Genomic DNA, 24921 nt, shown 5'->3' with positions numbered 1-24921 from the left:
TGCTTTGACCATCAGAACATGGAGGAGCTATCACAAACTCCCACAGCCCTTGATGATCCTGTGATTTCAGTCTCTGAGGCTACCGTGCGAGCAGCCTTCAGGAGGCTGAACCCACAAAAAAGCATCAGACCCAGACAGGGTCCCTGGCCAAGTATTAAAGATTTGTGGTGATCAACTAACTGGTGTGTTCACTGAGATCTTTAACCTATCATTTCGGCAGTCTGAGGTACCCACCTGCTTCAAGCATGCTTCAATTATACCAGTGACTAAGAAGAATGTGGTAACCTGCCTCAATGACTAACGTCCTGTAGCACTTACATCCACAGTGATGAAGTTGCTTTGAAAGGCTGGTGATGAAACGTATTAATTCCTGCCTGAGAAGTGACTTGGATCCACTCCAATTTGTCTACTGGAACAACCGGTCCACAGCAGATGCCATCGTATTGGCTCTTCACTCAACCCTGGAACATCTGGACAGCAAAGATGCATACATTAGGATGCTCTTTACTATCATCCTCTCAAAAACTAATCAATAGGATCCAAATCTTGACCTCAATACCTCCTTGTGCAATTGGATCCTCAATTTCCTCAATTGCAGACCCCAGTCATTTTGGATTGGCAACAGCATCTCCTCCACAATCTCCATCCGCTCAGGTGCACCACAAAGCTATGTGCCAAGCACAGCTCCAACGTTTGTTCAAATTCAAGTCTGCTAATGACACCCCTGTCATAGGCCGAATCGAAGGGGGGTGATGAATTAGCATATAGGAGGGAGATTGAAAATCAGGCTGAGTGGTATCATAACAACAACTTCTTACTCAATGTCAGCAACTCCAAGTAGCTGGTTATTGGCTTCAGGAGGAAGAAACCAGAGGTCTATGAACCAGTCCTCATCGGAGGATCAGAGGTGGAAAGGGTCATCACCTTTAAATTCCATGGTATTATTTCAAAGAATTTGTTCTGGGCCCAGCATGCAACTGCAATCATGAAGAAAGCATGACAGCACCTCTACTTCATTGGGATTTTGCAAAGATTCAGTATGATATCTAAAATTTTGACAAACTTCTATAGATATGTGGTGGAGAATATATAGACTAGCTGGATCACAGAAACACTAATGCCATTGAATGGAAACTCCTACCAAGAGTAGTGGAAATGGCCCAGTCCATCACGGGTAAAACCCTCCCCGTCACTGAACACATCTACATCAAATGCTGTCATAGTAGAGCAGCATACATCATCAAAGATCCTCACCACCCTGGTCATGCTCTCTCCTCACTGCTGCCATCAAGGTGGTGGTACAGGAGCCTCAGGACTCACACCACCAGGCTCAGGAACAGTTATTACCTCAATCTTCAGGATCTTGAACCAAAGGGGATTACTTCACTCAACTTCACTTGCCCCATCACTGAAATGTTCCCACAATCATAAACATAACTCTTCATCTCATGTTCACAATACTTATTACTTATTTATATATTATTTTCATTATTTCTTTCTTTTTGTATTAGCAGAGTTTGTTGTCTTTTGCACATTGGTTGAACGCCAATGTTGATGCAGTCTGCTATGGTTATTATTCTATTATGGATTTATTGAATCTCAGGGCTGTATATGGTGATATATATGCATTTTGTTAATAAATTTAATTTGAACTTTATTCAAGGATTTGGGAGAGGTAATGGAGGGCAGAGATGGCTGAAAGCTTCCAAGGGAAAAAGGATAGCAAGGAACAGCTAAATTATAATGCTAGATATGAAGAAGAGATTGACATCTGAGGAGAAAATCATTTTATAAATTCAAAATCATATAAAATATCTAGAAACAATGTGTGATGCTCTCTCCGATCATGTTTAATACCGTAGCCACTAGAGCTCTACCTGCCAGCATGCTGACAACAGACAGGAGAATCTTCTCAACACTCTGAACAGGACTCCATCGCTCTGCACTACTTTCATATCCCATGGGGTCGTCACCCGGTGCATGTAGAATTGAGATGCAAACTCTTCCATCTGGGTAAACTGTAGCAATAAATCAATGATCAAATATAAAAGGAAGCCTCTTTGAAAAAACGCACAGCATACATGAATATGCTAATTTATTAAATTGTCCCATTGTATAGATTCCTGCTTAAACAAGAAAGAGTTCAGTGAACTTTTCCTAGTAATAAACAGAAGCCATTGGATCATATAAAAACAATTGCTTACCATTTGGATGAAACATTTCTCCTGTGAAACGCATTTTTGGTGGACTCAGTGGGTAATCATGTGGAAAACTTAGTATCGCTGGAAACACACCACCCTCGAAACATGTGTCCTCAGGACCCCTATTGAACAAATAGGCAGTCAGATTTATGGAACATGAATCATTCACTTGGATCATATCCATTCCTACTACTCTGCCCTTATTTAAATCTACTGGTAGTCAACTACAATGGGATAACATTTTAATAGAACAAGATCATGCTTAGTCTCCTTGAGGTTCAGTAGATCATTAGAGCAAAATGTCAAAAGAGTGACCCTATCTCTCAGAATTATTCAATTTAAGGACCTATACAATCTCTCACTCCTGTTTTAAGGATAACATTGTCTTTTGTTTTTCATTTGAAATTGCCATTCACAAATTGTATTAATAACCTCAATGGCTTCCAACCCTCTTCCAGCTTGATCTAGGTCCAGTTCTGAACCTGGAGTTACTTGGATCAGTATAATAACTGAACGGTCTCCAGATCTATTACTTTAGTAGGCTTGCAGGAGAGACCATGAAAGAACGGTCAAAACCCAAATTGTGATACTATATTCTACATTCTGTTTTCTTTTTTCTCCTCATACTACCTCAATGTACTGATGTGATAAAAAGAATCAGTATGGATGGCACTCAAAACAAAGTTTGTCACTGTACCTCAGTACATGTGATAATAAACTAATTTACTAAATTAAAGCACCTATTTGTGAACAGAGAAGCAATGCACAGGACAGACGAAGGAAGAACACAGATAAGACCCAAGTCTTTCATTTAACAGGACTAACAGAAAAGCACAAGTATTTCATTACAATCTTTCAAAATACCAGTATATCACTATTTAGTTATGAATAATGTCATGTTTTTGTCATTTTGAAGACAGAACGTTAGCAAAATGCTGCGAAAACCAACAATTGTGTGCATTTACATTCAAGCTTTACATTAAAAAAATTCAGTCCAGAGAAATTTTCATTTCTTGCAATGTACAGCACAAAAGCACTTGACACCAATACTTCAAGGTGGTATTTATGATCGACAAACTTAACCCCATTCTTCAACTATTAGCACAACACTGTCCTGCCTATCTAGATTCCTCTTACTTATATCTACTCTAATTATTTCAACTAAATGATTTACATATTCTCATAACTATATGGATGAATAAATTCTCTTGGACTCCCCTATTCTTGCTGATTATCAACCTGATTTTGTTCTTTCCCACAAATGGAAACTATATGCTCACAACGTTTTGATTTTTGCAAGATATCTAATCTCTTAGCTTTCAGGTGAAGGTTCATCCTTTCTTGATAAGTATTTCATTATAGTTGTGATGTTCGTCAATCTTTTTTGGAATCACTCCATCATCACGATAATTTCTATAAAGTATCAGTACTCCCAGGTGGTTGTATTCCCAATAAAGTATCAGTACTCCCAATTTTTTGCTCTCCCAGTGGAAAATTTCATACTTTTACAATTATTTTTGCAACTAAACAGGGACAGCCACTTAGATATCCTACTATGGGGGCTATTACAGAGACTATGTTCACATTCAACACATGTTGTTCAGTAGTGAGCCTCTAATTAGTTTCAGAAACAGAACCGCTACTGTAATGCTCATGGTCCTCAATACTATTTTGAAGTAGCATTGTCAATGGAACTTCAAAGTACTGCACTGTTGGAGAGGCATTTCTTGTGAGATAATGAGTCACGATTAATATCCTTCCAAAAACTGAGAGGCAAAAACAGCATAATATTGTCCCGAGGGCATTGTGAGAAATTTCTGCCTATTACAAATTTATGCCTCAAAATCATCAGAAGCTTATTTATCTAAAGTTCTGTTTAATCATAACAGTATAAACATTGACCACCAGGCTGGTTTAAAAAATGTGAATTTCTGAAGCACCCTTCACTGCCATGTCCAAGCAACTTACACCCAGTGAAGCATTTGTTTGAACACACAAGAGACTACAGATGCTGGAATCCGGAGCAAAAATCAAAATGATAAGGAACTCAGTGGATCTCACAACACTTGTGGAGGGAAATGTGCAGTTGATGCTTCAGGTCGAAACCTTCATCTGGACTGACAGCATTTTTAGAATGTAGTCACTGATTTACCAAAGGAGAGCAAAAATTATTTGGCTCACAGTGACATCTCAGGAGCAATAATTGATTGTTACTAAAGATTACACAAAATGCTGGAAATACTTAGCAAGTTCAGGCAGTCTATACAATACTGTGCAAAAGTCTTAGGCACATATACATAGGTAGGGTGCCCAAGACTTGTGCACAGTATTGTAGTAATTTTATGTAAAGCACTGTGCTGCTGCCACTAAAAAAAATGAGTCTCTACTGTGGACTGAGAGTGGGAAGGGGCAGGGAGAGGGGAGTCATGGTTGGGAAAAGAGGAGAGAACAGAAAGCACCAGAGGGACATTCTGTAATGATCAATTAATCAATTGTTTGGAATCAAATGACCTTGCCTGGTGTCTTAGGGCTGGGTGAGTTTGCACCCGCGCCACCCCCTTCCCCCGCCACCTTCCCACAACCTTCCTGTGGTACTCCATCCTTGCCATTCCCAATATTCTTTGCTCCTGCCAGGGGGGAAGGGATAAGGAATGAGCAAGAGAAACCCAAAATAGCAGCTTGATGATCTTTCACTTCTGGATTACACTCTGCGAGTCCCGGACTTGAAAGATTTGAAAGCACAAATTGTCGCAACATTTCACAGCTAAACAATCTAGTCACGTTGAGAAATACTCTGGAGGGGAAAGCAGTTACCTCCAAGGCCCTCCAACAGCAAGGACTGGTAGGAGACCACCACCCCCCACCACTGACTTCAGTCATATTCTAGCTTAGAAGGCAAAAGGGAAACAAATTTTACTTCCAAATCATTTTGTTTTCATTTAACATTTATTAAACCCCCTCATGTTTTTAATTAATTGTAATTACTTTTTTTTAGACATCTCCATATTCTCAGTCACTACTTCCTTAATAATGGATTCCAGTATTTTCCTAATGAAAGATCAGGCTAACTGGCCTATAATTTCTTGTCTTTAATCTCCCAATCTTTCTTCAAGTAAAACAAGATAGTTTTGCTATCTGCTGCGATGTACCAAATTCCGATGCACCTAATTTCTGTAGCCATTGATTTCAAGACCTTTGGGTGTAGTCAAGGGAAAAAGCGAGATATTAGGAATAAAGGAAAGTCTGGATTCACAGCTTGAATTAGCTTGCATTGGATTAATGCAACACTGTCCTACAGCTTTCTAGAACAGCAGCAGCATGTTTATTTCCATTGGAAGGATTATTAGTAATGAGGTCTCTATAAAATATAATTCAAACTTTTGTATTTAGAATGATTGCCAGGACAAATGATCAATTGATAAGCAAACATCTGCCACAAGTACAAGCGAAGTACACAAATACGTCCCAGGTAGTCCACGTGTACACAGGCAAATGCACTTCAATGCATGCATGCCATTCAATTTACCCCTGCACTCCACAGGATTAAGAACATGGCACTTATTCTTTCAACACTGTTCTGCCTTTATTTACTTATAATTTGAACATTTGATAAAAATCTGTGCACTTGCACCGGCCTATATTTGGTGGCACATCTTTTCTACTCAAACATGGCCAGTCAAGCCCCTCAATTAAATCATGGCTCACTGTATCTCAATCCCACCCACTAGTCTTCAAGTTCTCCATACTTTCACCATTAACACTCAATTAATTTCACTTGCAGAATTGTACAATGACCCCCAGCAACAACTGTATTTTTGGAAAAAGTAAGTTAAATTTCCCTCCTCTTTTGTGTAAAAATATTTCCAGCCATCTCCAGCTCCCTTTTATAGTTATGCTTATTCTGGACTTGTCCATAAGACAAAATAATTTCCATCAATCTTGCCATATCCTTTAAATGTGCAAAACATCCCATTCATACCATCCAGGAAAAGTGCTTTCATAATTTAATCTTTAGGCTTTAGAATAATTCTGGTCAATTTGCACTGAATTTCCTCCAATACACTACCCAGAAATGAGTACAGTATTCTAAATGGGGCCTAATTGGAATTCATTACAGGAAAGCCTTCCAACTCATATGCACAGACACATACTTCAAACATCTCAAATTACTATCACTGTAAATAAAGCTCACTTTAAAAGCTAACCATGGGTTTAACAAGCTTAACAGTGTCTTTGATATTCATTTTGTTTAAGAACCAAGCACACTCTCTTATTAACTGCACTTCTTTCCACTCAATCACCTCAGACACCCCTTTACTCCAATTGCAGACAACAGTAAAACTGACTAAAACGCTCTAATTTCAAGACTAGTTGAAAACAGTTCTCTCCTATTCAAATAATTATGGTTTTTTTTCATAGAAATTTTACCTCCCATTCCAATTTCGAACTGCGCCACACTGAGTTTGCACTGAAGACGCCCTGGACAGCAGCAAGATATACCAGCTAGTTGAGTGGTGTCGCAGCAATAACCTTGCACTCAACGTCAGTAAGACCAAAGAACTGATTGTGGACTTCAGAAAAGATAAAGATGAGGGAACACGAACTAATCCTCATAGAGGAATTAGAAGCAGAGAGAATGAGCAATTTCAAGTTCCTGGGCGTCAAGCTCTTTGAGGATCTAATCTGGTCCCAACATATTGGTGCAGCTATAAAGAAGGCAAGACAGCAGCTATGTTGTCATTAAGAGTTTGAGGAGAATTGTCTGTCACCTAAAACACTCAAAAGACTTCTACAGATGTACTGTGGTGAGCATTCTGATAAGCTACAACACCGTCTGGTATGGGGGGGGGGATGCTGTTGCTCATGATCAAAAAGAAGCAGCAGAAATTTGTAAAATTAGTCAGCTTCATCATGGATACTAGTCTCCATAGTATCCAAGATGTCTTCAGGGAGCAATGCCTCAGAAAGGCGGCATCCACTATTAAGGACACCCATCACTCAGGACATGCCTTCTTCTCACTGTTACCATCAGGAAGGAGGTACAGAAGCCTGAGGGCACTCACTCAGTGATTCAGGTATAGCTTCTTCCCCTCTGCCATATGATTTCTAAATGGACACTGAACCCTTACTCACTCTTCCTTCAGTTAGTCCTGACGAAGGGTCTCGGCCTGAAACGTCGACTGTACCTCTTCCTAGAGATGCTGCCTGGCCTGCTGTGTTCACCAGCAACTTTTATGTGTGTTCCATGAACACTACCTCTGTTTTTGCACTATTTTTAACTATTCAGTATACTGTCTGTGTATATATACACACAGAATCAGGTTTAATATCACTGGCTTATGTAGTGAAGCTTGTACATACCCACACTTACTGTAATTGATATACTTGTTTTTTTTTCCTATAGTATCATGCATTGCATTGTACTGCTGCTGCTAAGTTAACAAATTTCACAACATATGCCGGTGATATTAAACCTGATTCTGATTTTGACATTTCAGTCCATGGCCTACTCTACTGCCATGGTGAGGACACACTCAGGTTGGGGGAGCAACACCTCATATTCCTTCAACATTCAACCTGATAGCAAGAACACCAATTTCTCCAGCTTCCAGCAATTTCTCTCCCCTCCCTCTTCTCTCTTTTACCATTCCCCATTCTGGCTCTGCTACTACTCTTTCTTTCCTCCTCAGCTGCCCATCACCTCCCTTTGGTGCTCCTCCTTCTTCCATTTATCCCATGGTCCACACTCCTGTCCTGTCAGCCCTTTACCTTTTCCACCTATCACCTCCCAGCTTCTTACTTCATCTCCCCTACCCTGCCCACCCACATTCCCCTTCACCTGGTTTTACCTATCACCTGCCAGCATGTACTACTTCCCCATTTATTCCTCTCAATAGATGCTGCCTGACCTGCTGAGTTCCTCCGGCACTTTGTGCATGTTGCAGAATCATTAGCGGTCCTGGCCCAAATATTCAAGGTTTAAGTTCCACTCCACTTACTTGAATACATTACCAAGGCTGATGATCCTGTGGTGTACTGAGGAGGAATTACATTGTTAGAGAAATTGTACTTTGAAATCTGAAGCAAAACATTCCATGGCATCAATTTGAAGAGCAAGAAGATTCTCCCCAGTGTCCTGACCAATGGGTTCCTCAAATCAACATTTCTGAAAATATAATTTGGTGACACTTGCTGTGGAAGCTTACTGTGCACAAAGTGGGAGCTGGCCTTCCTATATTACAATTGCTAATATTTCAAAAGGTAATTATTTGTTGGTAAAACATTTGGGATATTTGAAAGGAACAGCAAGAATACTTCTTCAGTATTTTCATCCCAAAAATCATTAAAACATGAAAGATCATAAAATGATCATCAGGCCTATTCAGCACTGATAATTAGATAAGGTTTGATCAATCACTCAAACCCTGGCTGCAAGTGATCCATATCCCTCCATAATCATGTTTTAAAGCCTCTTCAATACCATTATCATTTCTGCTTCCACTACTGCCCCAGTACTGCATTCTAGTCACTAACGACTCACCATGTAAAATCAGCCCACTTAATTGATATCCAGTTCTTTATCTTTAGTCATTTACCTGTTAGCTCCTTCATCTTCCTGTTCATATCCCCCTCCAGTAACACCATTTTATTAATCATTATTACCATCAGCTTACTCTGGGCTCCAGATCGTGTCAGACAGTAAACAAATCTATTGCAAAATAGCTGCACTGAAAAACTAAAGCTAATGTTGTAACATCTAGGAATTGGACTGAGCCTGAGTTTCAAATTAGAACCTGGAATCAGACCAGGAAATCTAGATATCTGTCTAACTAAACACAAGGCAACCAAATTCGTAGAATCAGGTAAACAGCCTTTAACAAGGCTGCAGAATGGATAATTGCATATTCAAATCCACCTTAACCCCTCGTTTATGTTTGAAATAGCAGAGTTGAGAATTATTAATCATCCACAGTCTCATATGTGAACCAAATAACTGGGAATTCCACAAGTTCAATTCATTTTATGCATGTAAATTGCAGTATTATAACATTATATGAAGGTAACTTCCTCCCATTTTCAACAGCACAAGGAAATAGTAAGCCACCAAGTCCTCAGTCAGGCCCTACCATTCAATATGGTCATGGCAGATCTATGCTGGCCTCAACTACTCTTTTGTGCCAGTTGCCCATAACTCTCAAGTTGTAGATCTTTCAAATATTTACTTGAACCCACTTTAAGAATATGTTATGGCATGACTGGGGGAGGAGGGAATGGAGGTGAGACGGGGCAGGTGAGGAAGGGAATTCTAGAAATTCACTGAGAGAAAACAAAATGACCAACCCGTTACTTTGTAGCCCGGTTCCTTTGATCGTGACCCTCCCAGCAGCGGAAATACCCCAGCATGTACCCTGTCAATCCCCCTGAGATTTTGTTTTACATTGAATGGGATAATTTCTCATTCTTCTAAACTCCAAAAACTGCAGCACTAAACTGTCCAGTCTCTTTCAACAAGACAACACCCTCATCCTGGGATTTTTTCTTGTGAATCACCTTTAGACTGCTTTCAATGTTGCTGCCTTTTCTTTGAATAAATAGGACCAAATCTGTGTACAGTATTTCAGGTGTAATGTCACCAACACCCCACACAATTGTAATTAAACTTCCCTAGTTTTATAATCCAACCCCTTCGCAATAAAGACCAAAATGCCATTTGCCTTAACTACTTGTTGAATTTGCCTTTTTGACATTCGTGCACTTGAACACCAAAATCTCTCTGAACTTTACTTTATAACCTTCTTTTTAATGCCTCTAATCAAAGCACAAAACTTCTCACTCCCCCATATTAATCCTTAATTGCCAGGTTTAGTTTAAACTTTATTTTTTTATTTAATTGAGATAAAAGTAACTTAATTTAGATAAAATTAATTTGGGTTAGACTTTAGTTTAATCACTCAAATTATCTATATCTTATTGTGCAAATCAATGCCCTCATCAGAACATGCCCTCCACTATTTCATATTACCAGCAGCACATGGAAACCTTACATTTTATCCCCCCCCACCAAGAAATTAAATTCAAAGTTCAAGGTAAATTTATTACTTAAGTATGTATACATCACCACATACTACCCTGAGATTCATTTTCCTGCAGGCGTGAAACAATTAAGAGCCAAGAACTGATCCTTACACTTGTTACACCCTCCAGCAACTGTTTTTCAACCCATGCCAACACACTTCCTACAATATCTTGGACTTCTAATTTATGAATCGGCCTCTTGTGGAAATCAGGTTTCCCTCCGTCAACTATTCCTGCCTCATTCTTAAAGAATTTGAGCGTTTCTTTCATAAAACCATATTGAGCTTTCCTATATGATTAGCAATTCCCCCTGATTGATGACTCTAGCATCTTGCTAATAGAAGACATTAAACTGGCTCCTCATTTCCCACCTTCTGTCTTCCTCTGTTTCTGAACAAGAGAATCCCACTGGCCATTTTCCAGTCTTCTGTAACCCTCTCAAAATTTCCACAAGAAAGGAATGAGTTGAGATATTTGTGGAAATTATTGTAAATAAATCTGAAATACAGCAAGTGAACAAACAAATTTAGAATAAAATGTGAAGATAGGGCCAATGGGATTTTCTTGTGTGTGTGTGGGGGGGGGGGTGAGGGAAATAAAAGAACACTGAAGTTTGGTAAAGATCAAAATGTCTGGTCTAGCCAGGCTGTGCCGCCTGCCCATCCTTCATGCAATAAAACTTCCACAATGCTGAGGTGTCATATGACAATCAATTCTACTTTATAACAAATCAAAATAAATGATTAGAGAAAGTTTAGGCCCTTAGGACAAATACAATGAACCACTAAGTCTATCTAATCCAATTCATTCCATCTGCAAGCATACAAAAGAGAGATTTGCAGAACAATTTCAAACAAAATAAACCATTGCCTTTGGTCAGGCTTATTGGCACTGATTTCGTCTGCTTTGTAGAGTCTAACTTGAAGGTGAAATATGGTTTATGACTTGTCTGCCTAGGTTGATGCTGAAACAAGTGAAACTCTAAAAGGGTAGTTCAAAATGGAAATGGAGGTAGTTTCTGATCAATTAAAGATGGGAGGAAAAAGATTTGCATTTTTATATTTTTTAATATAGACTCAGATCACTCAAAATTATTTGCATTCAAAAGGAAGATTCCAGAAAGAGCAACATGAAGATGAGTGGATAATACTTTTTAAAAATAAATATTGACCAGAATATCAAGGATAACTTCTTACAGCCACTAGAGAGATCACTCTGTGCCTTGGAGTCTGATTCTCTCTCTCTCTCTTGCCCCTTTAACATACTACCCTGACAAAATGTTGACATTAAGCATGCCTTTATAAATGAAAAGTTTGAAAAAAGCACAATTAGTAGAGCTACTGTCATACAGCTCCAGCAACAGTGGTTCAATACCGTTCGCTGGTGCTTTCTATGTGGAGTTTTCATCCTGTTCCTTTGACTGGATGGAATTTATCTAGGTGCTCAGCTTTCTTCCCATACTGTTCTATGTTCATCCCAAAGACATGTGTGTTAGGAGACAAACTGTCTCTAGTTTGTAGGTGAGTAATAGATGGGGTTAACCCCAAAGGAATGAGTACAAAGCTCCTGAATCTGTGGGAAAATGGAGAAAATAAAATGGGATTAGCATAAATGGGTGCGCAATAGTCAACTTGAGCCAATGACCAATCTGTGGGCTCTTTAGCACAACTTTACTGCCATTTTGAGAGCTGGCAACTTGCTGGAAGGCACCAATTTAAGGTAAGTGGCAGGATAGTGATTTGTTGAAAACATATTGTGAAGAGTTATGACTCACTGTCTGAAGTGGCATCAGATTTAATAAAACAAACATTTTCAGCAAAATCTTCAGGGATTGCAGAAGAGCAAAGGAAAAAGGCAAATTACTAATTACTTTCCATATATGATTCCCATTAGTTTTCTTTTGCCAAACTAATCATGTAGGCTTCATATCTCATGTCACCGTGAATCTCTTGACATGATTTTTGGTGAAACACTGCACCAAAGCACAAGTGTTGCCAATTCTGTGGCACTATTTGTAGACTTAAGGTGACTGGCACTTTGAAGATAAAAAAGGACAAAAGTTATCTCAAAAGGAATGAGTACTAAGCTCCTGTAATGCAGTGTCTGATACAGTTCAAAGTAAATTTATTATCGAAGTACAAATATGTCACCATATAAAAACCTGAGATTGTTAAAAACCTGAAATTACAAATGTCACTCCACTCTTCAAGAAGGGAGAGAGGCAGAAGAAAGGAAATTACAGGTCAGTTTGCCTGACAAATCTGTTGGAATTCTTTGAAGAAGTAACAAGCAAGATAGACAAAGGACAATCGGTTGAAGTGTACTTGGATTTTCAGAAGGCCTTTGACAAAGTGCCATACATGAGGCTACTTTACAAGCTACAGGCCTATGGTATTACAGGAAAGATTCTAGCATGGATAAAGCAGTGGCTGATTTGGCAGGAGGCAAAGAATGGGAATAAAGGAAGCCTTTCCTGACCAGCTGCTGGTGACTAGTGGTGTTGCACAAGGGTCTGTGTAGGGACTGATACTTTTTAAGTTATATGTCAATGATTTGGATGATGGATTGATGGCTTTGTTGCAAAATTGCAGATGATATGAAGATAGGTGGAGTGACAGGTAGTTTTCAAGAAGTAGAGTGGCTACAGATGGATTTAGATTAGGAGAATGGGCAAAGAAACGGCATATAGAATACAGTGTCGGAAAGTCTATGGCCATGCACTTTGGTAGAAGAAATTAATGGGTTAACTATTCTCTAAATGGAGAGAAAATACAAAAATCTGAGAAGCAAAGGGACTTGGGAGTCCTTGTGCAGGATTCCCTAAAGGTTAATTTACAGGTCGAGTCTGTGGTGAGGAAGGCAAATGCAGTGTTAGCATTAATTTCAAGAAGACTAAAATATAAAAGCAAGGATGTAATGTTGAGATTTTATAAAGCTCTGGTGAGGCCTCATTTGGAGTATTGTGAGCAACTTTGGGCCATTTATCTTAGAAAGGATGTGCTGGAGAGCGTTCAAAGGAGGTTCATGAAAATGATTCCAAGACCAAATGGCTTGTCATATGAAGAGTGTTTGATGGCTCTAGACCTGTACTCACTAGAATTCAGAAGAATGAGGTGTGACCTCATTGAAACCTATTGAACGGTGAAAGGCCTTGAAAGAGTGAATGTGGAGATGTTGTTTCCTGAGGTGGGAGAGTGTAAGACTAGAGGACTCAGCTTCAGAATAGAGGGGCACCGTTTTAGAATGGAGATGAGAAGGAATTTATTTAGTCAGAGAGTGGTGGACCCATGGAGCTCTTTGCCACAGACAGCTATGGGATCCAAGTCTTTATGTATATTTAAGGTACAGGTTGATAGATTCTTGATTGGTCATGAAGGGACATAGGGAGAAGGCAGGAGATTGGGGCTGAGAGGAAAACTGCATCTGCCGTGATGAAATGGCAGAGCAGCTCCAATGGGAAAAATGGCTTAATTCTGCTCCCATATTTTATTTTATGGTCTGATTAATTTCCTTGTGGGCATACAATCCAATAACCATAATAGAATCAATGTAAGACGGCATCAACTGAGCATACAAAAGACAATAAACTGTGCAAGTACAAAAAGAAAGAAATAATAATAATGATAATGATAAATAATGGGTGTTGAGGATCTATAATGGCATACACTGCTTTCCTACAACAGCATTTCATGTATATGTGCTCAATGGTGGGGAGGGTTTAACCCATGACAGACTGGGCCATATCCACTACTTTTTGTAGGATTTTCTGTTCAAGAGCATTGGTGTTTCCATACTAAGCTGTGATACAGCCGATCAACATACTCTCCACCAGACAGCTATAGAAGTTTGTCTAAGCTTTAGGTATCATGTCGAATCTTCACAAGCTCCTAAGGACGTAGAGGGGCTACCGTGCTTTCTTTGTAATTGGTCGTACGTACTGGGCATAGGACAGGACCTCTGAAATAATAACACCATGGAGGACCACCAAGTTGTTGATGCTCTTCACCTCTGATACCCCAGAGGAGTAGCCTCTGGACAACTGGCTTCCTCCTCTTAAACTCAATAACCAGCTCCTTGGTCTTGCTGACCCCCTTACTCAATGTCAGCTGAGGCACTACTCAGCCAGATTTTCAATCTCCCTCCTATACAGTATGCTGATTCGTCACCACCCTTTAATTTCAACAAAGACCGGAGCTGTGTTTAGCCACACATCATAAGTGTAAAGAGAGTAGAGAAGGGGGCTAAGCACACAGACTTCCGGTGCACCTGTGCTGATGGAGATTGTAGAGATTTTGTTAATTTGAAATGACTGGAGTCTGCAAGTGAAGAAATCAAGGATCAACTGCATAAGGAGGTATTGAGGAGCTTATTGATTAGTTTTGAGGGGACGATGGTGTCGAATGCTGTAGTCAATAAAGAGCATCCTGATGTATGCATCTTTGCTGTCCTGATGTTCCAGGGTTGAGTGAAGAACAAATGAGATGGCATCAGCTATTGACTTCTTGTGCCGGTAGACAAATAGGAACAGATGCAAGTCACTTCTCAGGCAGGAGTTGCTCTGTTTCATCACCAACCTCTGAAAACACTTCATCACAATGCTACTGGACGATAGTCATTGAGGCTGGTTACCACTTTCTTCTTGGGCACTTGTCAGCATAATTGAAGGTTGCTTGAAGCAACTGGGTGCCTCATACTGTCAAAGTCAGGGGCTAAAGATCTCAATAAACACTCCAGCCAGTTGATCAGCACAGGTCTTGAGGACTCAGCCAGGTACACCATCTGGGCCAGATGCTTCTCGTGAGTTCACCCTCCTGAAGCATGCGTGCACATCAGCCTCAGAGACTGAAATCACAGGATCACTGGGGGCAGAGGGAGCTTGTGATGGTTCCTCCATGTTTTGCCAGTCAAAGAGAGTATAGTAAGGCATTGAACTCATCTGGAAGCAAAGCCCTCTTGTTGCCTATGTTGTTTGATTTTACTTTATAAAGGGTGATAGCATTCAAGCCCTGTCACAACTGTCCAGCATCCCTCACTGATTCAAGTTTAGTCCCGAATTGCCACTGTCTGTGAGATGGCTTTCTGGAGATCATACCTGGACCTCTTGTAACTTTCTTGATCACCAGACTTGAATGCCTCTGATCCGGCCCTCAGCAGATTGTGGATCTCTTGGTTCATCCAGTGTTTCTGGTTGGGGAAGACCCTGCTTGATTTTGTGGGGACGCACTTGTCTACAACTGTTTTTATAAAGTTCATAACAACTATAGTGTACTTAATCAGATCCATGAGATGAATCCTTGAACACTGCCCAGTCCACCAACTCAAGGCAAACCCGTAGCAGCTCCTGTCAGCCCCAACCACTGAGTCATGGTTAAATGATGGATGTGATTGGGAGCTGAATATCCCAGAATACACAGTGTACAGGAAGGATAGGAAGGTAGGTAAAGGGGGTGGCATGGCCTTGATGGTAAGTAACGATATCAAATCAATAGAAAGAAGGGACATAGGATCAGAAGAGGTAGAATCCTTATGGGCAGAATTAAGAAATGGCAAGGGTAAAAAGACACTAATAGCAGTTATATACAGGCCTCCAAACAGCAGTCGGGATATGGACTACAAGTTGCAGCTGGAAATAGAAAAAGCGTGTCAGAAGGACAATGTCAAGATAATTATGGGGGATTTTAATATGAAAGTGGATTGGGAAAGTCGGGAAGGTAATGGATCTCAGGAGAGGGAGTTTGTAGAATGCCTACAGGATGGCTTTTTGGAGCAACTTGTCCAGAAGTCCACCAGGGGGCCGGCTGTTTTGGATTGGGTGCTGTGTAACGAACCTGAGGCGATTAGGGAGCTGGAGGTAAAGGAACCTCTTGGAAGTAGTGATCATAATATGATTGAGTTCAGTTTCAAATTTGAAAAGGAGAAGCTGGTATCAGGTGTATCAATATTTCAGTGGAACAGGGGAAATTACAGTGGTATGAGAGAGGAACTGGCCCAAGTCAATTGGAAAAGCAAACTAAATGGAGGGACGGCAGAGCAGAATTGGATGAAATTCCTACAAGAAATAAGGAAAATGCAGGAAAAAATATATTCCAAGAAAAAAGAAAATCATGAATGGAAAAATGGCACAAATGTGGCTAACGAGAGAGGTTAAGACAAAAATAAAAGCAAAAGAAACGGCGTACAAGGAAGCAAAAATTAGTGGGAAAAATGAGGACTGGAAGACCTTTAAAAACTTACAGAAAGAAACTAAGAAAGTCATTAGGAAAGAAAAGATGAATTATGAAAGGAAGTTGGCGATTAACATAAAAAAGGATACTAAGAGTTCTTTTAAATATATGAAGAGTAAAAGAGTGACTAGGGTAGATATGGGACCGATTGAAAATGATGCTGGAGTAATTATATTGGATAACAAAGAGATGGTGGAGGAACTGAATGAGTATTTTGCATCAGTCTTTACAGTGGAAGACATGAGCAATATACCTGATAGCCAGAGGTATCAGGGAATAGAATTAGGTACAGTCAAAATTACTAGAGAGAAAGTGCTCGGGAAGCTAAGTGGACTAAGAATAGATAAGTCTCCCAGCCCGGATGAGGTACACCCAAGGGTTCTGAAGGAGGTGGCTTTGGAGATTGTGGAAGCATTGGAAATGATCTTCCAGGAATCAATAGACTCTGGCATGGTTCCGGAGGACTGGAAGGTCGCAAATGTAGTTCCGCTATTTAAGAAAGGAAGGAGGCAGCAAAAAGAAAATTACAGACCTATTAGTCTGACATTGGTGGTTGGAAAGATATTGGAGTCAATCCTCAAGGACGAGGTTATGAAATACCTCGAGGTGCATGACAAGATAGGCCGAAGCCAGCATGGTTTCATGAAGGTAAGATCCTGCCTTACCAACTTATTGGAATTTTTTGAGGTAATCTCAAATAAGATTGACAAGGGAGAGGCTGTGGATGTTGTGTATTTGGATTTTCAAAAGGCCTTCGATAAGGTGCCGCATATGAGGCAGCTTAATAAGATGAGAGCCCATGGAATTATAGGAAAGATATTGAAATGGGTGGAGCATTGGCTGATAGGCAGAAAGCAAAGGGTGGGAATAAAGGGATCCTATTCTGATTGGTTGCCGGTTACTACTGGTGTTCCGCAGGGGTCGGTGTTGGGGCTGCTTCTTTTTACGATGTATATCGATGATTTGGATTATGGATTAAATGGTTTTGTGGCCAAGTTTGCGGATGACACCAAGATAGGTGGAGGAGCAGGAAATGTTGAAGAAACGGAAAGGTTGCAGAGAGACTTAGTCAGTTTAGGAGAGTGGGCAAAGAAATGGCAGATGAGATACAACGTTGACAAATGTACGGTTGTACATTTCGGAAGAAGAAATAATCGGGCAGATTATTATTTAGATGGGGAGAAAATTCAAAAATCGGAAGTGCAAAGGGACTTGGGGGTCCTCGTGCAGGATACCCTAAAGGTTAACCACCAAGTTGGATTGGCGGTAAGGAAAGCGAATGCTATGTTGGCATTCATTTCAAGAGGAATAGTGTATAAGGGTAAGGAGGTGTTGATGAGGCTCTATAGGGCATTAGTGAGACATCATTTGGAATATTGTGTGCAGTTTTGGGCCCCCTTATCTTAGAAAGGATATACTGATGTTGGAGAGAGTTCAGAGAAGATTTACGAGGATGATCAACACACATCAAATTTGCTGGTGAACGCAGCAGGCCAGGCAGCATCTGTAGGAAGAGGTGCAGTCAACGTTTCAGGCCAAGACCCTTCCTCAGGACTAACTGAAGGAAGCGTGAGTAAGGGATTTGAAAGTTGGAGAGGGAGGGGGAGATCCAAAATGATAGGAGAAGACAGGAGGGGGCGGGATAGAGCCAAGAGCTGGACAGGTGATAGGCAAAAGGGATACGAGAGGATAATAGGACAGGAGGTCCGGGAAGAAAGACGCGGGGGGGGGGACCCAGAGGATGGGCAAGAGGTATATTCAGAGGGACAGAGGGAGAAAAAGGAGAGTGAGAGAAAGAATGTGTGCATAAAAATAAGTAACAGATGGGGTACGAGGGGGAGGTGGGGCCTTAGCGGAAGTTAGAGAAGTCGATGTTCATGCCATCAGGTTGGAGGCTACCCAGACGGAATATAAGGTGTTGTTCCTCCAACCTGAGTGTGGCTTCATCTTTACAGTAGAGGAGGCCGTGGATAGACATGTCAGAATGGGAATGGGATGTGGAATTAAAATGTGTGGCCATTGGGAGATCCTGCTTTCTCTGGCGGACAGAGCGTAGATGTTCAGCAAAGCGGTCTCCCAGTCTGCGTCGGGTCTCGCCAATATATAAAAGGCCACATCGGGAGCACTGGACGCAGTATATCACCCCAGTCGACTCACAGGTGAAGTGTTGCCTCACCTGGAAGGACTGTTTGGGGCCCTGAATGGTGGTAAGGGAGGAAGTGTAAGGGCATGTGTAGCACTTGTTCCGCTTACACAGATAAGTGCCAGGAGGGAGATCAGTGGGGAGGGATGGGGGGGGACGAATGGACAAGGGAGTTGTGTAGGGAGCGATCCCTGCGGAATGCAGAGAGAGGGGGGTAGGGAAGATGTGCTTAGTGGTGGGATCCTGTTGGAGGTGGCAGAAGTTACGGAGAATAATGTGTTGGACCCAGAGGCTGATGGGGTGGTAGGTGAGGACCAGGGGAACCCTATTCCTAGTGGGGTGGCGGGAGGATGGAGTGAGAGCAGATGTACGTGAAATGGGGGAGATGCGTTTAAGAGCAGAGTTGATAGTGGAGGAAGGGAAGCCCCTTTCTTTAAAAAAGGAAGACATCTCCCTCGTCCCAGAATGAAAAACCTCATCCTGAGAGCAGATGCGGCAGAGACGGAGGAATTGCGAGAAGGGGATGGCGTTTTTGCAAGAGACAGGGTGAGAAGAGGAATAGTCCAGATAGCTGTGAGAGTCAGTAGGCTTATAGTAGACATCAGTGGATAAGCTGTCTCCAGAGACAGAGACAGAAAGATCTAGAAAGGGGAGAGAGGTGTCGGAAATGGACCAGGTAAACTTGAGGGCAGGGTGAAAGTTGGAGGCAAAGTTAATAAAGTCAACGAGTTCTGCATGCATGCAGGAAGCAGCGCCAATGCAGTCGTCGATGTGGCGAAGGAAAAGTGGGGGACAGATACCAGAATAGGCACGGAACATAGATTGTTCCACAAACCCAACAAAAAGGCAGGCATAGCTAGGACCCATACGGGTGCCCATAGCTACACCTTTAGTTTGGAGGAAGTGGGAGGAGCCAAAGGAGAAATTATTAAGAGTAAGGACTAATTCCACTAGACGGAGCAGAGTGGTGGTAGAGGGGAACTGATTAGGTCTGGAATCCAAAAAGAAGCGTAGAACTTTGAGACCATCCTGATGGGGGATGGAAGTATATAAGGACTGGACATCCATGGTGAAAATAAAGCGGTGGGGGCCAGGGAACTTAAAATCATCGAAAAGTTTAAGAGCGTGAGAAGTGTCACGAACATAGGTCGGAAGGGATTGAACAAGGGGGCATAAAACCGTGTCGAGGTATGCAGAAACCAGTTCGGTGGGGCAGGAGCAAGCTGAGACAATACGTCGGCCAGGACAGGCAGGTTTGTGGATCTTGGGTAGGAGGTAGAAACAGGAAGTGCGGGGTGTGGGAACTATAAGGTTGGTAGCAGTGGATGGGAGATCCCCTGAGCGGATAAAGTCGGTGATGGTGTGGGAGACAATGGCCTGGTGCTCCTTAGTGGGGTCACGATCGAGGGGTAAATAAGAGGAGGTATCCGCGAGTTGTTGCTGTGCCTCGGCAAGGTAGAGGTCAGTACGCCAGACTACAACAGCACCCCACTTATCGGCGGGTTTAAAAATAAGGTTAGGATTAGTGCGGAGGGAGTGGAGAGCAGAGCGTTCCGAAGGAGTGAGGTTGGAATGGGGGCAAGGTGCGGTGAAGTCGAGACGGTTGATGTCCCGTCGGCAATTAGTGATAAAGAGATCCAGAGCAGGCAGAAGACCAGAGCGGGGTGTCCATGAAGAAGAGGAGGGTTGAAGACGGGAGAAGGGGTCATCGGTGGGGGTGGAAGAGTCCTTGCCGAACAAGTAGGCTCGGAGACGGAGACGGCGGAAGAAAAGTTCCGCATCATGGTGAACACGGAACTCGCTGAGGTGTGGGCGAAGGGGGACAAACGTGAGGCCCTTACTGAGAACAGAGCGTTCTGCCTCCGACAGTTGAAGGTCGGAGGGGATGGTAAAGACCCGGCATGGATGAGAGCTGGGATCAGAGGGGGGAGGGGGGAGGCTGGGTGTGTCAATTGAGAGGGGAGGGTTGGGGTGAGAGGAAGATGGAGCCTCTGAGGGCCCAGGAGCTGACGGTGGGATCTGAGGAAGACGGGGCTGCGGAGTGGTGGTGGGGGAAGGGGAGACGGGAGTCACAACAGCAGCACATAAAGACCCGGCCTGGAGTTCAAGGCTGGAGTTGCAGTTGGTGGTGGCGCAATCGCTGTGAAGGTGTCCATGGTCGTTGCTGGAGTCTGGGTTTTGAATATGCCCTGAGATGTTGGAGCCGGCGAGATCAATGGTAGGGGCCGCAATCTGAAGTTCATGCCTGCTAGTTTCAGGGCCAGCAGGCTCTGGAGTCCGTAGATGTAGGATCTTGCGATCGCAATCTGAAGTTCATGCCTGCTAGTTTCAGGGCCAGCAGGCTCTGGAGTCCGTAGATGTAGGATCTTACGAGGATGATTCCTGGAATGTATGGGCTAACATATGAGGAGCGTCTGTCGGCTCTTGGATTGTATTCATTAGAGTATAGAAGAATGAGAAGGGATCTCATAGAAACGTTTCGAATGTTGAAAGGGTTGGACAGAGTAGATGTGGAAAGGTTGTTTCCCTTGGTGGGTGAGTCCACGACAAGAGGCCATAGTCTTAGAATTAGAGGGCACCCAGTTAAAACAGAGATGAGGAAAGATTTTTTTAGCCAGAGGGTCGTGGATTTGTGGAATTTGTTGCCACATATGGCTGTGGAGGCCCGATCATTGAGGGTGTTTAAGGAGGAGATTGACAGGTATCTAATTAGTCAGGGTATCAAGGGATATGGGGAAAAAGCCAGAAATTGGAACTAGATGGGTGAATAGTTTAGCTCATGGGGGAGCTGTGGAGCAAACTCGATGGGCCGAATGGCCTACTTCTGCTCCTTTGTCTTGTCTTGTGATCTTTATTGTCCTAATCTCTGGAGCCTTGCTCTTTAGCCTCTGCCTGTATGCAGGTAGGAGAAAGTAGCCAAGTGATCAGATCTCCCGAAATGTGGTTTGGGCATGGAATGGTAGGCATTCCTTATCTTAGTATTACAGTGGGGCCTCTGGTGCTACAGGTTATATGCTGACTGTAATTGGGCATGGATTTCATCAAACAAGCCTGATTGGAATCTTCGGGGCGGACTGTTTCTTGTTTGGTGATGGTATCATGCGGCATCTGAAGCACTTGATTATAATTGGTCAATGGTGGTATGTAAACTGCAGTCAGGATCATGAAGGAGAACTCCCTTGGTAAATGGAATAGATGACATTTGATCATTAGCTGTTCAAGGTCGGGGGAACAGGAGTTTGACAAAATGCCACAATGGAGCACCACAGAGAGTTTATTACGAAGCACATACCTCCACCTTTTGCCTTTTCTGAATCAGCAGTTCGGTCCATCCTATGTATACTTAGGGGCGACTAAAGTAGCTGTAGTACTCTCAATGGATATGATTAAATATTCTCGTTTCAGCCTGATACAGCTAAAAAGCACAACTGCTTCCAAGGTCAGTACAGTCAACAAAGATGTCTTAATGCATTTAAACAAACCATCGCTGCTTAAAACTGACGGAAACAACTCTGACTGTGGATGGAAGCACCCACGGAGGAAGCGTGGCTGTAAATCGGGGTTACAAGTATGTTTAAGGAAACGGGATTTTAACCTCCCAATACCGACTATCTTGCTGGCAAACGTGCAGACTCTGGTGAATAAAATCAATGAACTCAGAGCTAGGGTGCTGAATCAGAGGAATATTAGGACCACGTGTGTCCTTTGCTTCACGGAATCCTGGTTAACCCCTTCCGTACAAGGTGCAGCAATTTAGATCAATGGGTTTACTATACACTGTCAGGATAGATCTATAGAGTCTCTCAAAAGCAGAAGTGAAGTATGCCTCATGATCAACTCTTCTTGGTGCACAAATGTATCAGAGCTGTCCCAATTCTGCTCACCAAATCTGGAACATCTAGCAGTTAACTGTCGTCCTTTATACCTACCACAGGAGTTCTCCAGGGTCATTTTATTAGCAGTATACATTCCACCTCAGGCCAATGTCAATCAGGCTTTAGATGATCTGAGCAATGGGATCAACATGCACGAAACAGCGCACCCTAATGCCTTCACCGTTGTTTTGGGAGATTTTAACCAGGCTAGTCTGAAAAAATTCACTAAGCAATTACCATCAACACAAACACCCATGTCAAGATGCTGTTCATCAACTATAGCTCAGCATTTAACACCATCATTCCCACAATCCTGACTGAGAAGCTGCAGAACCTGGGCTGTACCTGTACTTCCCTCTGCAATTGGGTGCTGGACTTACTACCTGGAAGACCACAACCTGTGCAGACTGGTGATAACATATCCTCCTCACTGACGGTCAACACTGGTGCACCTCAAGGGTGTGCGCTTAGCCCATTACTCTACTCTCTATATACACATGACTGTGTGGCTAGGCATAGTTCAAATACCATCTATAAATTTGCTGATGATACAATTATTGTTGGTAGAATCTCAGGTGGTGACGAGTGGGCGTACAGGAGTGAGATATGCCAACTAGTGGAGTGGTGCCGCAGCAACAACCTGGCACTCAACGTAAGCTGAAAGAGCTGATTGATGACTTCCGGAAGGGTAAGACAAAGGAACACATACCAATCCTCATAAAGGGATCAGAAGTGGAGAGATGAGCAGCTTCAAGTTCCTGGATGTCAAGATCTCTGAGGATCTAACCTGGTCCCAAAATATCGATGTAGTTTTAAAGAAGGCAAGACAGTGACTATACTTTATTAGGAGTTTGAAGAGATTTGGCACGTCAACAACTACATTTAAAAACTCCTATAGATGTACCATGGAGAGCATTCTGACAGGCTGCATCACTGTCTGGTATAGGGAGGGGAGCGACTGCACAGGACCGAAAGAAGCTGCAGATGGTTGTAAATCTAGTCAACTCCATCTTGGGTACAAAGTACCCAGGATATCTTCAAGGAGCGGTGTCTCAGAAAGGCAGCATCCATTATTAAGGACCTCCAGCACCCAGGGCATGCCCTTTTCTCACCGTTATCATCAGGTAGGAGGTGCAGAAGCCTGAAGGCACACACTCAGCGATTCAGGAGCAGCTTCTTCCCCTCTGCCATCCGATTTCTGAATGTACATTGAACTCTTGGGCACTGCCTCACTTTTTTAATATATAGTATTTCTGTTTTTAATCTATTCAATACAGTATACGTATACTATATAAAGTATACTGAATAAGATTTACTTATTATTTTTTTTTCTTCTATATTATGTATTGCATTGAACTGCTGCTACTAAGTTTACAAATTTCACGGAACACGCCGGTGATAATAAACCTGATTCTGAGAAGCTTTCAGGTCTGATTGCCATATCTGGTGTGCTGAGAGTGAGTAAAACACAAAGCACAACAATTTCACATTTCACTTCAACACACCAACCTTGCCCTCAGGTCCTTGATTTTGTTCTCCAGCAACTGCACATATGCTAACAAGATGCTGGGTACAATAGCATAGTGGTTAGCACTCATTCCTCTGAGTTTCAGCCTGGCTTGGATTCCCCCTTCCTGGCTCGCTCCCAGCCATGACAAGGAGCCTTCGTCCACTTAAAGTTGCAGTGCTAGCTTGCTTGATTGTTAAGACTATTTAGTCTTTCTGATCATGAAATCTGTAGTTCATTAAGTCAATTTAAAAGTACATTGGTTAAAGGGAAACTACTTGCTGCAGGTTGCAGTGGGAGTAATTCAAAAGAAGTATATTTAGCAGTATTGTAAGTAGCCCACAGAACATCGCCGTGGCTCACTGGCGCCACCTTGCACCAGAGTGGAAGGTTCATCTTCAATTGTGGTTTTCAAAATGGGTCTTTAGAGCAGGAAAAAAACTGAACACCTGGTGAAACAAACTACACTGCTTTTGCAAAGTAAAGACAAAAACTCTATATAATAGTTCCATGCTATTGTATAATAAGTGGATGTGGTAATCAGGCAGATTTAAGTGGATGAGGAACAGCTTCATGATATTAACTGAATGGCAGGGGCTTAAAGGTCCTAATCCAACCTAATCCAACTTTTTGTTATATTATGTGCACCAAAATAAGAAGTCAATAGGTTACTCACAGAAATTCTATTATTCTGTCCATTCAGAATTCTGCATGCAATCAATCAGCAGCTGAAGCTTTAAAAACATACCACGTACATGTATTGTCAAACTTCATTTTCAGACTTATGTACTTATTCCAATGTATTATCAAATTACATTGTACAATGATTGGCAATCACTGTTGAGCTATTTATTTATTGGAATGCAGTGTGGAATAGGTCCTTCTGGCACTTCGA

The 24921-nt window shown here is 42.1% G+C and overlaps 1 protein-coding gene across 3 annotated transcripts in view; it reads right to left on the bottom strand.

The window, feature by feature from the left end:
• Nucleotides 1-24921, bottom strand: part of ube2g2 (ubiquitin-conjugating enzyme E2G 2 (UBC7 homolog, yeast)) — a 70119-nt gene that overhangs the window by 5847 nt on the left and 39351 nt on the right. For all 3 annotated transcript variants that reach the window (XM_072261385.1, XM_072261384.1, XM_072261386.1), the window contains exons 4-5: nt 2205-2323; nt 1878-2018 (exon numbers count right to left, since the gene is read on the bottom strand). In XM_072261385.1, coding sequence (XP_072117486.1) covers nt 1878-2018; nt 2205-2323 — 260 coding nt within the window. The remainder of the gene's footprint in view (nt 1-1877; nt 2019-2204; nt 2324-24921) is intronic.

This window comes from Mobula birostris, chromosome 6, assembly GCF_030028105.1.
Source record: "Mobula birostris isolate sMobBir1 chromosome 6, sMobBir1.hap1, whole genome shotgun sequence".
In the NCBI taxonomy this organism is placed as follows: Eukaryota; Metazoa; Chordata; class Chondrichthyes; order Myliobatiformes; family Myliobatidae; genus Mobula; species Mobula birostris.
Note: the sequence above shows the minus strand (reverse complement) of the source record. Positions and strands in the feature narration are given on the sequence as shown.